At 39.1% G+C, this 16,172-nt stretch overlaps 1 protein-coding gene across 4 annotated transcripts in view; it reads left to right on the top strand.

Moving 5' to 3' along the window:
- Positions 1–16,172, top strand: part of SHANK2 (SH3 and multiple ankyrin repeat domains 2) — a 362,639-nt gene that overhangs the window by 35,774 nt on the left and 310,693 nt on the right. For all 4 annotated transcript variants that reach the window (XM_074918532.1, XM_074918533.1, XM_074918531.1 and 1 more), the window contains exons 4-5: positions 8,713–8,932; positions 15,907–16,110. In XM_074918532.1, the coding sequence (XP_074774633.1) occupies positions 8,729–8,932; positions 15,907–16,110 (408 nt within the window). In that variant the 5' untranslated portion in view covers positions 8,713–8,728. The remainder of the gene's footprint in view (positions 1–8,712; positions 8,933–15,906; positions 16,111–16,172) is intronic.

Here is a 16,172-nt window from a genome sequence, read left to right as displayed (position 1 = left end):
AGTTGCTACTTATTTAGCTTCTTTTGCTTAACATCTGCTTAAAGTCTTTTAGAATGCTGGATTAATACATCCTGAACAGATGAATTTTCAAATTTAAAGCTGTTTTTACAAGTAAGTGTATGCAGTGGCTGTGGGATCCAGTCTCTTAATACTTCAAAGTGCATTATGATTTTGTCCTAGGTAAACTGTAGAATCCATTGCAAACAGTATTTAAAGAATGATTTAAGAGTACTGTTGTTTGTTAGGCTAGCTATTGGAAAATGGAAATTCTTATAAATGTACGAAACTAGAGGCCATATTAAAAACAACTACAGAAATGAAGAGAGCCTAGAAGCTACCTGCCTTAGGGCTTGTGGGACTGGCCTTGTCGGGAAGAGTGACCTTTATTTAAAGGTCAGACAGAATTGCACTGGAAACCTTGCAGGTGCTTAAAAGAAGGCACTTAAGATACTATATTGCCAGTGGGAGTTGGCCTTTACTGTAAACTTCACTGTGGTTAACATTTATAAATACTTGCTGTGTTTCCCCTAGTAATAGGTTTGAATTTTTTTGATACAAAAAGACTTTAACCATTTTAACCAACCTGACTGTGCTGCTCTGTGCTAAATCTTTGCACCTGGTTCCCCTGTCTTCCAGCAGGTTCTGTTTTCTCACGTCAAACTTCGACCGTTTTTCTGTTTTCTCATGTTGAACTTCTGCTTCAAATGTTTTTAAGCTTTTTCTACATCTGCTGCTCTGCCTTGCTCATTCAGTACAGTAAGTTGCTTGTCTCCTGTATTCTTTGTATCTATCCTTTCCCAAAAGCTCTCTTTGCATCTGCCTGATTGAACTTCAGCCTTTCCATGAAGATACCATGACTGGCTGAATAGTTTACAAGGAAAATAAATAATAAGTAGAACAGAGGAGAAAGGAGAATTTTAGTGTCCAAAGCTATTTGGAAACTGAAGAAACTTTAGAAATTGGCCCTGTATTTGCAGAAGTAGGTTGCATGTCTAGATTTTGTGTGTGCACAGGAGTGCTAATGGTGAGGAATACCTGTTTGAAAAATAATAAAATTTAAAAATCACATTCTTACAGTCTGATCTTAAGACCCACTTTAATAATATGATGTTGGTATTTAAGACTCTAAATACCAGAAGTTAATGGGGTTTAGCGTCTTCTTGGTGAGTCTGTGCTGTGCAAATATACTTGAACAAGGGATAACAAGCCTCCTCAGAAAAAAGGAGCAGGTTGAACAATTACTTCATATAATTGTCTTCCTTTTTTTCCTTAAAAAAAAAAAAAAAAAGGAAAAAAGTGTCACTCTTGAGCCCTTTTGCAAAACGATTTGTCACCTGTGCAGATCACCTAGCAAAGAAATGAAGGACTGCATAAATCTGCCCTTAAACAGAGCAATAGGAAGAATCTTCTGGTGGTGCTGGTGAGAACAAGTGGATATGACCATTGATTTACAATAATGATTTCAAATCAATGTTTAAGTTTTAAAGTATGAGGTGCCATGCTGAGAAGACCTTCAGAGAAAAGTAAAGGAGAAATTTAACTTGGCATTCTGGTACATTAATACTTATGCCTCAGTACACATCTTCTAAAATATTTATTTGGGTGTTTCAGTTATTTATCAGAGAGATCAAAAATGCATTACTTGACAGTGTAACCAAAGTGAATTTAAGTGAAGGACTGGTGGATAGGGAATAAAATCATAATTATAGGGGTTGTGAACAGCAAAATAGTGTATGGTTAAATTTGTTTAGGTAGTTACCATGGTGGGGGATTTCTTTGAATAACGTGCAAGTGATTTGATTTTCTGGCAGTTTCTTCCACAGAGTGGAGGTGCTGTAGAGGACTCAAGAATCAGTTGCCCCATTTTACAGAGGCAGATCAAGGGAACTGCAGGATAACAGAGAAACTTAGAGCCTTAATGTGTGTCATCATTATTTATTTTTCAGTCTCCGGAACGACATCTTTCCTTAGCTAAATGAATCAGACCAGGAGGTGTTACCTTGCCTTAAGGCCACATGGCATGAAGTGGACCTTTCTATCCCTTGGGTATCTTCTGAGCTCCTGAGCCCCAATAAAGTATTTTTTGTGTTTTTGCCTTTCTAAGTCAGTGTCTGCAATAGCACATGGGCTACGTTGTAGTGCAGCGGGGAGACATTTCAGTAGCCTGAAAGCCAGCAGAGATGGGAAAGGGCAGAGCCTGGTGGCACCTCATGTGTATGTGAGGGGCATTGCCCGGCACTGGCCAAGGGACCCCACCTCAGGGCACCCTGAGGCAGCAGTACTTCATTTTGCTGCCTGACCACTGTTTTTCCTAACAGGATAATGTTGGAGACTGCTAGCCCTTTTGCAGAAGGTCCCCAGGACTAGAGCTTGACCAGCAGCACAGCTTTGTGTCGTGTCACGTCAACAACACCAAAGGTGCCTCCTCATCTGATGGGCCTGGGAGAACAGAGGGAGCTCCCAAGTACCTCGTCTCCCCTGAGATTTTGCCGTGGGCTGGTTAGCACTCCTTGTGCACATTTTTCTTCTTGTAGGTGTATTCTTTAGGTTTTGCATTTGCCTGGATGAATTTTGTATCACTGGGCTTCAATCAGCTGTCCTGTTTGGAGTTAACGATATTTTGGTACTAATAATCAACAGATTTTCACCAGAGTTAATCAGCTGACTGTATTTATGTAGATTTCTTTCTTTCTGTCACTTAGGCAGTGATACCTCGGATTCATTTTATGCTGGCAAGCATTAATACTGCCTTTGGAAAAAGTGGTTCTGCCCTTTTCTTGCCCTGGCTGTTTGCTTCTGGCCCTCTGCCATCTTCCTCCTGCTGCTTATGCAAACATTTGCATAGTTCAGAGACGTGATGGATGCTAAAACTAACCTCCCAAAACCAAAAAAATTGCTGTTTAACCTGGATCGATGCTTTGTTCTCCTTCAAGCGAGGGAGGGTGGATTGCTTCTTCAGGAGGTAGTGCCAGATATTGCCAGTTTTAAGAGTGCAAAGTGGAGATTGAACCCATCAAATTGCAAATTGGCCATCGGATTCGGTCTTCAGTTCAGATTTTCTTCTACGCGACCTTCTCTGCAGAACTGTGGAGAGGTGTGAAATGTATGGGATTGCACCCCCCATCTTCAGTTCTGTCTGAAAGGCATTTTTGTTTTAATATTAATATAATTAGAAAAGGCAATGCTTGATCTTCTCCAGAATTTTAATTTAGTAACTTGGCGAGCTGGTTCTTGAGCTGATATATATAATCCTGAATAAAGCTGCAGAATCCAAGTGTTAGGAGCTCTGGCAGGTTTCACACTGACGGAAATCCCTTTCCCGAATAGTTTTATTTCGGAGTTAATTATTAAATACCTCTTTCTAGCAGGTGCTGTTTTTCTAGCAGCAAACTTTTCTCACAGTCTGGTTAATGGCATTACTCAACCAGTAACAATGCCAGCTCTGTATCTGAGATATTCCCACAGGTACATTTTTAACTCATTTGACAATAGCAGTCTAGAGAACTTCTCCCCGCAGGCAACAGGAATGTTATTGTGCAGATGAATGTTTATATAAAAATAGATTGTTCTTATCATGACTAGGAGCAAGTGACCCTTGAGTTTGAAACCTTGCTCTGAGATGTAGCCTTGTTGGCCTTGGATGAGATGTTTGGTGTGTGTGCCTCAGCTGTATTTTGGAGAGAGGAGAACTAATAACTATTGTGGTTAAACCGAAGCAGCCACTCGTGTTGTCACCGAAATCAGGAATAAACCTCTTCACACCAGTGTAGCATTAAGAAGCAGGCATTTCTTTATTCGGTGCCGGGTGCATGGGGGAATCATTCCTCCTAACACGCACACATTAAAACAAAAGTTTGTTCTTTGTATACCTTAAAGACATGAATGTTGATACATTTTGCAAGAAGTCTCTGCCTTTCCACCTATTTATTACATTTACATAATGCTGGCGTTGCAAAACTACACTCTGTATACGCGGGGGTCTTGGGTGGTTGTTGGTGGTTGTTTGGGGAGTTGGCCCCCTATTCCTTTTTCCCTTTTATGGTCATAGTCTTTTGAGGACAATTTTTTCTCTTTGGATGTTTCCCAAATCTGTTGTTCGGCCAAACTGTTCTTTCTTATTTGCCTTCTTTGAGCAATTCTGCCAGGTTTTATCTATCCTCAAGCTTAGAATATGTTCTCTGTACATTTTAATCACTCAGGCCTTGTTAAATTCAAAGTATTTTGTTTAGTGAAAGAATTTCTCAACAGTGTGAGACCCCTAGCCTATGTTCACATGGTAACAAAACCAAAGTCTCACAGTCAGGGAAGGAAGGATTGCATCCTTTAATGTCCTTTATTGTGATTTTCCTACCAGAAGTTAGCCGTGGTGTTAGGGATGCATTTCCTTCTGTCTCGCCATATGTTAGTCTTGCCTACCACAGAAGCCCGGGGGGAGCCTTCGCCACAGCTGCAGCAGCGTCTGTCTCCCGCCAGAGAAACTCTTGCAGTGATGGTAGCTGGAGAAGCCCCGCAGAGGAGCGGCTTCTCTGTGCACGTAGCTGTGCCCTTTTGGTGGTTGTCAGGTATATAGTGACTGCTGGGTTTGCTCCAGGCAAACTGAAGACACACACCCCCCTGTACTCGCTGTATTTACTGGTGTAGGATATGATAGGGAGGGGACTTTATATGGGACAGATCTTTTAAAATAGGTTTTTGTGTGTGTATGTATCATTATGTTCCATATTTACCGATATGAAACTAGATAGGAGGGTTTATCGCTTTGCAGGATCAACAAAAATGCACAGAGCCATAATTAAGTTGAAGATTTTAAAACATGATTTTTGTATCGGGTGAGTTGTGTATCTTATAATACCTCTATGTTTAATGAAGATACCCTGTCGAATATCTGTCCGTATGAATTACATTTTAAACCCTTTAGTTAATAAGGAGTTTGTAAATATTTAAGATAGTTAAAAATAAATTTAAACATACATATTTAATAAATTCTTTTCTTATGATGTTTAACAACCGTAAGTCTCCAAAAAATAGATCAGGCTGTCACTGCTTCTGCTTTTTTCCCTGCCATGTCAGTTTGCATTCACTGGAGCACACCATTCAGATAGAGAGCGAGTGAGCTCTGGGAGCCGAATTTCTTGCCTTCTGATAACTTATGCGCTGTTTTAATTCCTGTCTTTTATAATGTGCTCTTAGTCTTTTTCCTTTTTTTTTTTTTTTTAAGAAAAAAGGCAGTTAGATGGTCATGCTACTTGCCCATGTTTGGGTATTTTTAATTTATTCATATGCTGGTTCGAACTCTCCTTAATGGAGGGATGGCAACAAATAGCAGAATAAGAAATTCCTGCAGATTTTGTGCAAGTTGCTGACTGGATAGAGAAAAAAATATCAGAAAGTAGCATCTGTGAGGGGAAGGCAGCAATCTGAGCTCTACTTTTTTCATCTGGCCTGTTGGCCTGACAAAGATAACCCAGCGATAGCCATAGAGGCAGAGCAAATGTCCCAGCGCTCCCGCAGAGCTAAAGGGCAAGGTGCTAAGGGAAAAGTGCAATAATAAGGCTAAGCATATAGCCGTCCTTTTATTCTTCCAGCTGTTTATGGCCTTCCTGTGTCAGAAGTGGTGTTTGACCAGCCAGAGCTTGTGCTTTCTTTGTTTAGCTGGCAGTTAGGGGATGTTGCAGGGGCCAGGGCAGGAGAGCGCCCACAGCTGGAACACGCAGGGAGCTCAAGGTATAGGAGTCAAAAATGCAGACAGAGGATGTGAGGTGGAGCAAAGACTGTTGTGATGGTAGTTTCTATTGTGAGTTTACTTCCAAGATCTTTGGAAATCTGTTTTCATTTGTTTACAGATAATTTTTTCTTCACTCAGCACTTCTCTGTACCAAAAGCGGCCACTGATGCATCACGTTGCTATAAAATACAATCAGCTTAACTATAGGAAGTGTACTGTCTGTTGTCTTTTTAAGAAAATGAAAGAAGGCATCCTAGACAATCATGTCAGCAAAACCTAATCTATATTTTAGCTGTATAACATCCTTTTGAACCAGTGAATTGCCAGCTGGGAATTATGGACCTGGGATGCTATATTTTCTACTGCTGTACAAGCCTAGTTAAGCCAGGCAACCTGCCTTACTTTTCCTGAGGTGGTAGTTTTGGTTGTGGAAAAGTCTTTGGAATATCGCTAGGATAAAACTGAAACAGTTCCCAAAAGGTAACAACTTCCCCATGGGAGCTGTGATAGCGGGTATCTCCAGTTAAAGAATTGTGGTATCTTCCATTTCCATGCAACTTAAGAGCCAAACAATGAAATTGCCCCAAGGAGTCTGTAGATTTAGGGAGACGTGCTTGACCTCTGCTCCCTAGCAGGACCTGCCCTACACTGGGACCTGTACTGATTTAGTTTCTCTAGCGTTTAGATTTTCTTGTGTAAAAAAAGGCATTTAAATGATCTGCTTCTCCATAGCACTGGTGGGTAATACGTTCTGTTCCTTTTGCCACTATAGGGACAGTATTTCATTATCCTTTCCATAGTTATTGTGTTTGTTTTTTCTTAAATCTGTATTCCAGAAAATTAGATGACTTGTGTCTTGTTGATGCATCTTCAAGGAGTTCTTTGTCCCATTATTCATTAAACTTAAGTGCTTGATACCTGTGAGTTGGTTCTTCAGCTAGTGATTTCTCTTTGTTATCCCATAATGAGAGATTTCTCAGTAGGTTTTGCATGAAAGTCCACTTGCCAAAACCTTGGGAAGTGTTTTTCCTAATTCAGCTCTCTATTTGTATGCTGTATAATTGCAGTATACTACTCTGTCAAGTCCATTGCTCTGGAATATATTGCGCTCTCAGATGGCTTTAGGGAGAGATAAACCACGTGATGATATCAATGCCTGCTTCCTTGCACTCGCTAGCCTATACCTCTTATGCTCTTAAATACTCTGTATCGACCTACTGTATTTGGGCTTCATGTGATTTAGCATTGGTAGATAAATAAAGAAGCCATTGAAATGTTTATGCTTTTTATTGACTTAAGGTACTTTGGAGAGCAGCATTAATCTACAGTTCAGTGAAGCAGTAAGAAAATGAAATACTCCCTCAAGAGTTTTCTTTTGTAAATAGGGCCTTGCATTAAGCTGCTGGGATCTGGCATGTTTTCAGATTTTTGAATGCACTGGTTTTGTCTTCATTAGTAATTATAGCTGAGGGTAATAACACTGGAATTGTCCTTCATCAGAAATAACAATAAGACTTGATGATGTGGGTATGTGATGTGCTTTGGAAATGCTTGGCCTTGACCTCATGCTTTAGGCTTGCTTTGCTGCTGCCTGTCCTCTGGTGTAAACGCTGGCTCCAACATATGGTCACCTTAAAATGCTAAATTAGAGCGGCAGCCTTTTATGCCTGTTTTGTAATCATCGTGGTGTAAATGACTGGACAATGAAGAGGAATGAATAATCTGGTTGTGATATTTAGTTGGCTCAAACTAAATCGTGAAACACAGTGGTAAAAAATGTTCTCTTAGTCCTTGCTGTTGTTTGTCTGTATTTAATTTGTGGGATCTGTCTGTGAGACCATTATAGAAAACATGTATTTGGATATCACTCACCTGGTATATGAATGACCTTGGTAAAGTCACTTCACCCTTCTGTGCTTTACTTCTGCTTTAGTGTCTTTTTTTAAAATGTAGGCTGAAAGTGGAATTGGTTGGTTTGTGTTGTTTTTGGGGCTTTTTTTCACCTAACTGATGATTTTTTAGAGTTGTTGTCTTGGGAGGTTTCTCATGAAAAATGTGAAAAATAATGTTTGTGTTTTTCCTGGCCTTTGCAGACTGAAAAAGTATATGGTTACAAAGCACTGCAAAGTTTATGGTGATATTTTTAGTTTTTTCCATTATAAATTTTTTTCCTAATTTTTCCATAGAATAATAATTTTCTTTTTTTTGGAGAAGCTTTTAGTTGGTGGGACAAAAAAGTGTTTTGCTGCTGTAGTTGGAAAAACCCAGAAGGAAAACGTTCTGTTGTTCTTATTCTGAGACTTCTGAATGCAGATGTCCTTACTTTGGAAAAAACATTATTTTTAGCCTAATCTATACCACAGATTAAAAATGTTTTTAAAATCTGTATTTGAGGATTTACAATAGAAAGATGTTGGTAGTGTTGCTATTGAAGGGTGTTGTATGAGCTACAAACCACAAAGCAGCATCTGCATCTGACAGGCGCCCTGTAGTATTTAATTTTTTGGTTGATTCTGCTATTTGAAAATATCGGGTTTTATTATTATCTGTACATTTCCTCAACATACAGGATGATGTTAGTTTAGCACCTGTATTAATTTCCCAAAATGTCTGGGAGAAGTAGGTTTCAGAGCCAGATCTAGTTCTAAGTACAGTTTACAGCAGTGCTATTTAGCAGAAAACCTGGTAATTATGCTGGGTTTTTTGGGATCCTTTGGGAGGTTGGGTGTGCCTGGGAAGAAGGGTCATCTACTGTCTTATTCCTCTTCTTTTCCTTCTCCTGTTGTTCTTCCTCATCTGTAGTAAATTGGTAGCCAGATTGTCTTCCATTACACTCTGCCTACACACATAAATTATAGGAGGAAATAAAAGGAGGATAGAGCACAAACCTTCATTGTTAAATGCATGTTACTTCCAAGAAAGCAAAATGTGTGGCGTTTTTAAGATTTTAACACTACAACTTATCTTTTTCTCCTTTGTATTGGCAGGATAAAAAACTTGAACATGCCTCGTAGCCCAACATCAAGTGAAGATGAAATGGCACAAAGCTTTTCCGACTACTCTGTTGAATCTGAATCAGACAGTTCCAAAGAAGAAACTATTTATGACACAATTAGAGCAACTGCAGAAAAGCCAAGCAGCAGAATGGAAGACAGTCAGAGCAACACATTAGTGATTCGAATTATAATACCTGATCTGCAGCAAACGGTAAGGCATATTGCATTACAATTAAAAAAAAAAAAAAGTAAAATTAAATTATTATATTTGCTGTCTTCAATCTGCGGTAGACCCTTTCTTACATTTTTTTGACATATTACAGGCAAAATTTATCTGTGTTTTCTTTTAATGTCTACATTTTGTACCCCAGTGGTATATCTGATTGATTGCCTAAACTAAAGGCACCATCCCATCCAAGAGAGTGTATTTAGTATGCTAACTTGATGAGAATTATGATCATAAAGCAGAATAGCTGTCTGATCTGCATTCAGAGGCATTTGTATAGAAAGAAGGAGAATTATGAATCTAAAATCTCGTCAGACGATGAAGGCTGAACCCCCAAATCACCTCTTATCTCTATGAAAGCCTCATACATATATAGCTCCACTCTCTTCTCTAGTTTTTCATTATATAGTTTGTGATTGACACTAGACTGGGGTCCAGCACAAGGTCATCAAATTCTCTTTCTCTTTATCATATTTGTTGCCTTTCTCTGTCATCCTCCCACAAAAAGATAACCTTGTTAGATAGCTGGTGGCTTTCTGATCATAAAGATGAGGAAAGAAAAGCACAAATCTTTCCTTCCTCCTTTGCTGCTCTGTCTTTACTACCTTGTGTTTCTCAAACTTCCACCCAGACAACTCAGAACACTCACTTCAGAGGAGGACTAAAACATGGCATCAAACTGATCAGAGTTTTTACAATGACATGAAATTGCTATTTTATTCTTTCCCACCTCCTCACCACTTACACTGGAAAGGTATCAGATGGGATAAATGAACCTTTTCTAATTTTCCTAGAGGAGTCATTTGCAAGCTGACTTGTGGTTCCATGGCTAAATCCCACAGCCCTAATTTTATTGGATGAAAAATAGGGTCTTTTCAACAATAGATTTAATCCCTCTCATTTTACAGAAAGAATTGAACAGACTTTTCACTTGTTAAAAAAATTTGGAGTGAATGAGAATAAAAGTTATTTTTCAATTTAAAGAAAATCTTGGACATTCCTTACATATTTCCTCAACTCTTTCTCACAAGAAACTATTCAGCTGTGTTTGTTTTATGGTTGAATGTGTAAAAGTTGGAAAAGTTTGCTGTTTTAATTTTGTAAATAAACAAATCATTGTCCTCCACAAGTTCTATGATAAGAATACCGATCTCATTCCGGAGAAGGTCTTGGGAGTTACTGATTCTATCTAGAACCACAACTTGTCCAAGTTTGTGATTAATTATCTAAATTACCCTGGGCCTCCTTGAATGCTGTTGTCTGGATTTTCAATTGATGGTAGGCATCAGAATTTTTTTCATTTCAAAGATGATTATAAAAACACATTCTTTTTCTGGTTGTGTGCTACATACATCACTCTGTTCTGACATTTAAGATCTACATCATACTGTGCTGCCATTGAAGATCTATCTCAGATGAAATTACTCCTTTCTTTTTAATTAAGTTCATTTTTAGCATGGTAGAGATGGCCTGTCTACAGGCTGACAGGGAAGAACTGTTCTGACAGTTGGGCCTCAGGTGTAGTTGTAGAGCTCTTTTTATAAAGCCCAATCTACACAGTGCTGCAGAAACTCAGAGAAATTAGTGTTCGAGTTAGGAGCATTATCTCTTAAATTCTTGTATTAAAATAAATGTTTTAGGTGAGGATTTCTGCTGAAATTACAGCACCACTCCTTCGTCTGGTGTGAGATGAACCTCTGTGACGAGGCAGTGGTGGGGGACCTGAGCAGGACAGAGGCTGCAGTGAGCCACACATGGGATTTTTATTACATCTTAGCTGAAGCAGTCATTACCTTGGGTGTTTCATTTCAGTATTGTTTGAAATAATGAAATCCACGAGTGTGTATCTTAAATTTAAAAAGGTTTTGACTGTAGTGTAGTCCTCTGTCAAGACAAACTGACTGGACATGGTTAGGATTTTATCAATGATGCTACCAGCTTGCAGTAACTTTGACTGGGTTCAGTGCTCAATGAATAAGTAAAATGGAAAGATTAGCTTTACTTCCTACGTTTAATCTGCTGTTAAAAACAGAGAGATGGCTGGCCTCCTGAAGCCCTCTTATTTCATTACTCTAGTTTTTAGACCAACAGGAAGTTACTTGTTGACACTATTGAAACAATTTCTTTTTAAAATTAATTTTGTGCAGGAAATGAAATAAACCAAAAAGTATTTTTGGCTTTGTGTTTCATTTGTTTGTTTTTATTGCTTTACTTCTAGTATTTTTTTTTTATTTTTTAATAAAATCGTAATGAAAAGTAACTCAATTGCTTTAAACAGTTCTCTAGAAGATGACCTATTTCTCGTTTAATTTATTGGCCCACAAGCTCTTGTACAGGAGAGTGAAATCTGGATTCAGGTTTGCAGACAGGAAGACTGGTAGCAAAGTTTGGACAAGATCGTAGTTCACGAGCTGTGTTACAGCTACAAGCTAAATCCAACGTACACCCCACTTGCTGTATAATTATAATTAATTTAACGTAAGAGGTGTTTAAAATTAGTTTGTTTAAGCAAAGGAGCATGAAATGACGTAGTTTAGTTTTATGTGTTTATTGTTTTTTAGAAAGTAGGATCAAGAATTAAAAGAAGGTGAGTTTAGGGTTTTAGATAAAAGTCAATGCACTGGGAAGCTTTAATCCCCTAGCTAAACTCACTAGGAATGTTTGCTCATCTGCAGTGACTGTGGTGTAAATCACCTTTATTCCATTGCACGTATGAGATAAGCACCAAGCATCATAGGTTGCATGTACTGCTATAGAAAACTTCATTAATTGTCGCCCATTGTCGGAAATCTGTCTTGTTGCCCCTCTATTCTCATTTGAAACTTTGAAGATAATGTAAACCTTCACAAGTTCATTTGAAGCTCTTATGAAGACTTACTTTTCAGTTCTTGTATCAGTTCTTTTTTTGTCTCCTTTTCAGTTTGGATGATAATCCAGTGTATTGAAATAATACTTTGTAGAAAGAGTAATTTCTTACTGCTTTTCTGCATCATCTGTATTCAAGGAAGTGTTGTCCTTAGCACAGGAGGGTGAAGAATATTTAAATGACTGTAAGAGTTCCTGAGCTCAGTAAACTACTGAAGGAATGGAGAGCATAGAAAGCCCTCTAAACATGTGTGCATAGGAGAGTGGGCAAAAAAGCTGTATTATCTGGCATTTAATTTCCTGATTTAATAAGCCAGCAGGCTCAGCTTTAATAGATCCTTCATGGAGACAGGACACAGGTGTAGTCTCTTTTGACCAGAGGGCCCTGGCTTGACCATCACCCCTACTCCTTGCTGTTGAGATGGACATGACAGTAACTGCCCAGTTCCTCCTCCTCCCTTTGCAATAGTGGTGGAGGGTTTCTTGGCAGCTTTGCCAGTATTCATTTGTGTTTGCCCTTAACGTGAGGATGCTTCATCCCCAGGGCAGTGAAGTTCAGTGTCACTCTGTCAGTGGCACTGCTTGGTGACAGATCTGCATCTTTCCTCCTTGGTAAGCAAAGTTAGCAGGCAACAGCCCCCAGCAGTTTGCTGCCCAAAGCGACTGCCTACCTTGTGCCTAAAGGCAACCGTGTCTGTGCATGGCGTGGAGTGTCTTTTGGATATGGAGAACTGGGTGAACTAATGTGTCTGCCATTTCCTTGGTGATGCCTGGCATAGCTGACCTCCCCCTGGACCTTTCTTGGTCTGAATCCAGGGTAAGTCTTCATATATCCGTTTCCTTTTTCAGCCCGCGTAGGGACATATCGCAAGTGATTCTGCCTGTAACTGGAAGGAGTCTGGATCTTCTCCAGTACCTGTTGTCAAGAAAATCTCTGTGTAATATTCTGTCAGTGATGTCCAATGGTTTGTGCTTAGAATTGCTCTTTTTCCCAGACTTCAAGAGCAGATCTGTTAGCCAATTGTTTTAAGGAATATTTTCATCATTTTATTATCGACACATGTTCCGCTTTTACATGCTCCTTCTGGGTTATGTTTAAAATCAAAATGCTCAGATTCATATGTTTTATGAAATTCTGATGCTGAGATGGGATTGGGTCTGCTGAAGACTTCTTTGAAATGCTTTCTGCCCATCTGTTTTGCTTCTCCACTTCAGTAATGAGTATACTCCCTCTACCCTTTTTTTTTTTTTTTTTTTAAATTGGACTTTCCATGCAAAATGTTTGGTAAGTGGCAGTTTGGTAAAACAAGTTTAAGTTGTAGCTACTTTCTGGTTTTCTGCTTCTGCATTGCTTTTTATACTTATGTATCCTTTCTTTACTTTTTCCAGTATTCATTGGCCTTTAGGATTAAGAATTGTTACCTTTAGTGCTTTTCTTTCTCAGATAAAACACTTGTTTAGTTTGTGCAATTTTTATCTTAGAAAGGTAGGAACCCAGTTGTCACAACTGCAGCTTGAGTCATATTTTTGCTTAAGATGCCCCCATTTTCTCTTGTTTCAGTCTGTACTGCTGTCTGCTGCCTCAGATCTATTCCTGGTTTTACTTTGCAACTTTTCACAACTATTCTTCTATATCTTGTTTTGTGACTGTTCGTTGCTGCTTTGTGTTTATAGCTGATCTCTCTTCTTTTCATCTTCAGTTTGACAATGGAAGCATTGTGCGGATGCAGACATCTGTTGTTATGCCCTTGAGCTGGACAGGTGATCTGACTTGCCAGCTGATGTCAGTGTGGCCAGACTGGTTTTTTCACCTTTCATCACATGAATTCTCTGTTTCAGAATGCTTTTTGATGAAGGAAAGCAGTGCCTCCAAGGATTAAGTTGAACACTGAGCACAAATCAAAACGAGCAACTTGCTCCATTTTTTTCGCGATACCCGACTCTCATTTGTGTTATCCAATTCTGGGTTGTCACATTGTTAATATCAATGTCTTCTATTGAAGGGAATAACTTGTGATTGTCAGAATATCAAAATACGTTTTGGAGGTGGCTGTACAAACTGTCACGGTTCCTCTGTTGTAGTGCAGTTCTGTGTGATTGACATCTTCGTCAGTTCGATGAAAAAGATGTGTTGGCTGATAGATTTGGAATGGATAAATGTTATTCCTCAGAGATTCTGTATCATGAACGTTATTCCCATTGAGTTAATATGTTCCTTTTAGCTGGAGCAGGTTGAGCTTATTTTTCCCTTGCTTCCAGTCCTTGTGTTGCACTTAGTGGCTTACCCTCACCAGTGTGCAGGAATGCAAGATTATAATTGACCATGTCTCTCATGATCATGAACTTTAATATCAAAACCACAGGTGATATCACAGGTGATGTGAGCCATATCTGAAAAAGTGCAGTTTGTGAAGGAATCATGAAAGACAAATCAAGTGGTAATTTTTAATAATTCATGCCCAGGCACAGCCAAGCTAGCCAGAGCCCAATGTTCATGAGCCTGCCTTTCTACCTTGGGCAACCCCCGGTGAGATTGTATCACAGCAGCTTCAGTGGCTTGGCTAGGCAGCAGCAATGAGTGAAGAACATCTCAGTATCAGTGTCTATCAATAGGCCTCGTATCCGGGGATTAATTCACAGAAACCAAGCCAAACTCCTCAACTTCAGTATGTCGTCATATTCAAAACCTGCTAGTTACCCCTGCTCTGATAAAGTGAATATATGCTGAGGATTGGTAGTGTTTGCTCGGTTAAATACAGTTGTAAATTGAAAGTCCTTCACATCCTGGTTGTACTTTTCACTGTTGAAAATATTTGCCACTTTAAACAGTCAAGAAAAAAAGACACTGTGAACGTACAGAATATTGTGACTTCTGCTGTTGAATTTGCTCTTCAAAATTCAAAATTGAAGTATTGAAATGAATTTGTTATTGGATTTGCTTATATGGGATCAGAGATTACCCAGATGTATGCAGAGCTTGCCAGGATAAATGTTTAGCTCTAAAAGACAAACTCTAACCGTTTTTTTATGGATGGCCTTGGGACTTTAAAAAGATGCCTACAGATACTGCAGAAGTGACCACAGCTGTGGGTAAAGTTAAAGAGTTCACGCTCTTCATAAAACATCAGTCTTACATTTACTTGTTCTGTTCTCTTTACATATGATTATAATATGAAGAGTATCAGAGGTCTTCAGAAAAGGCCTGAAGAGCGGTTACTGACAGTATTACGGCAGCCAGAGTTACAGCTACATTCACGGACATGTACTGATAAAAAAGATAAATCCAGTAACGTTTTTCTTTGGCCCACGTGCAAGCCCTGCATCCTGTGTTGGATCGTGAGGGGACAGGGCTGTCCTCTGAGTGGGCAAGGCAGGGACTCCTGGGCTGTAGCTCTGCCATGGCAGCTTGGTACGAGCCCTTCTCATGGCTCAGGATGGGGTGAGTCGGCAGCACCGTATGTTCATAACGCACATCAGAGGCAATAAATTGGTTTCTTGGTGTTGCCATATGCTGGTAGCTCGGAGCCAATGATTGCAGTGTAAGCTACAATTGTAAAATTCCTAAATTTTTTAACTTCCTAAATTCCAACTTGGTAAGAAACAGAGAACTGGAAAGGATTTTCAAGGTTCTCAAGTCCTCTGCTGCTTTATGTCATTTAGTTCCTCCAATAAACTTATCCAAAGATAATGCAGTTTAAAACGTGTTAGAATTATTACTTGAATACTGGTGGGTTTTTTTATGAAATTCTTCTGGATCAGACTGATTGTCAGAACAGCCTAGAATCAAGTGGATGTTTAAACCATATAATATCCCTTTCACTTGGCTTTTCAAACAGGTTTGCCATGAGGGTGTTCTTTCTCTGAAGAAGGATATGGTCTCTGATGTTTGTGGGAGGACTAGAAACGTCCTGTGTTTTCACAGTAATTGTGCATTAGTTGTTGTAGAGGAATGTGTGTCTGAAATATTCTGCTGATGTATGTTTTGTCATGAAATTTGTAGGTCCATTGTGTATATATATGACATTTTTAGAGTGTAAGATACTGTTTAAATGTTTTTTCATTAATTAGATTTTTTCAATAATGTCTCTTTGCAGAAATGCATTAGGTTTAACCCAGAAGCTTCAGTGTGGGTTGCAAAGCAACGAATTTTGTGCACTTTGAATCAGAGTTTGAAAGATGTCCTGAATTATGGGCTGTTCCAGCCTGCAAGCAATGGTAGAGATGGGAAGTTTTTGGATGAGGAACGACTTCTTAGGGAATACCCACAGCCAGTGAATAAAGGAGTTCCTTCACTAGAGGTATTGTTAGATCTAATATCTGAAACATTTGTATTCTGATACAAATTATATGGGAAGCTGTA

Source organism: Athene noctua, chromosome 14 (assembly GCF_965140245.1).
Source record: "Athene noctua chromosome 14, bAthNoc1.hap1.1, whole genome shotgun sequence".
In the NCBI taxonomy this organism is placed as follows: domain Eukaryota; kingdom Metazoa; phylum Chordata; class Aves; order Strigiformes; family Strigidae; genus Athene; species Athene noctua.
This window is presented reverse-complemented; position numbering and strand designations above follow the sequence as displayed.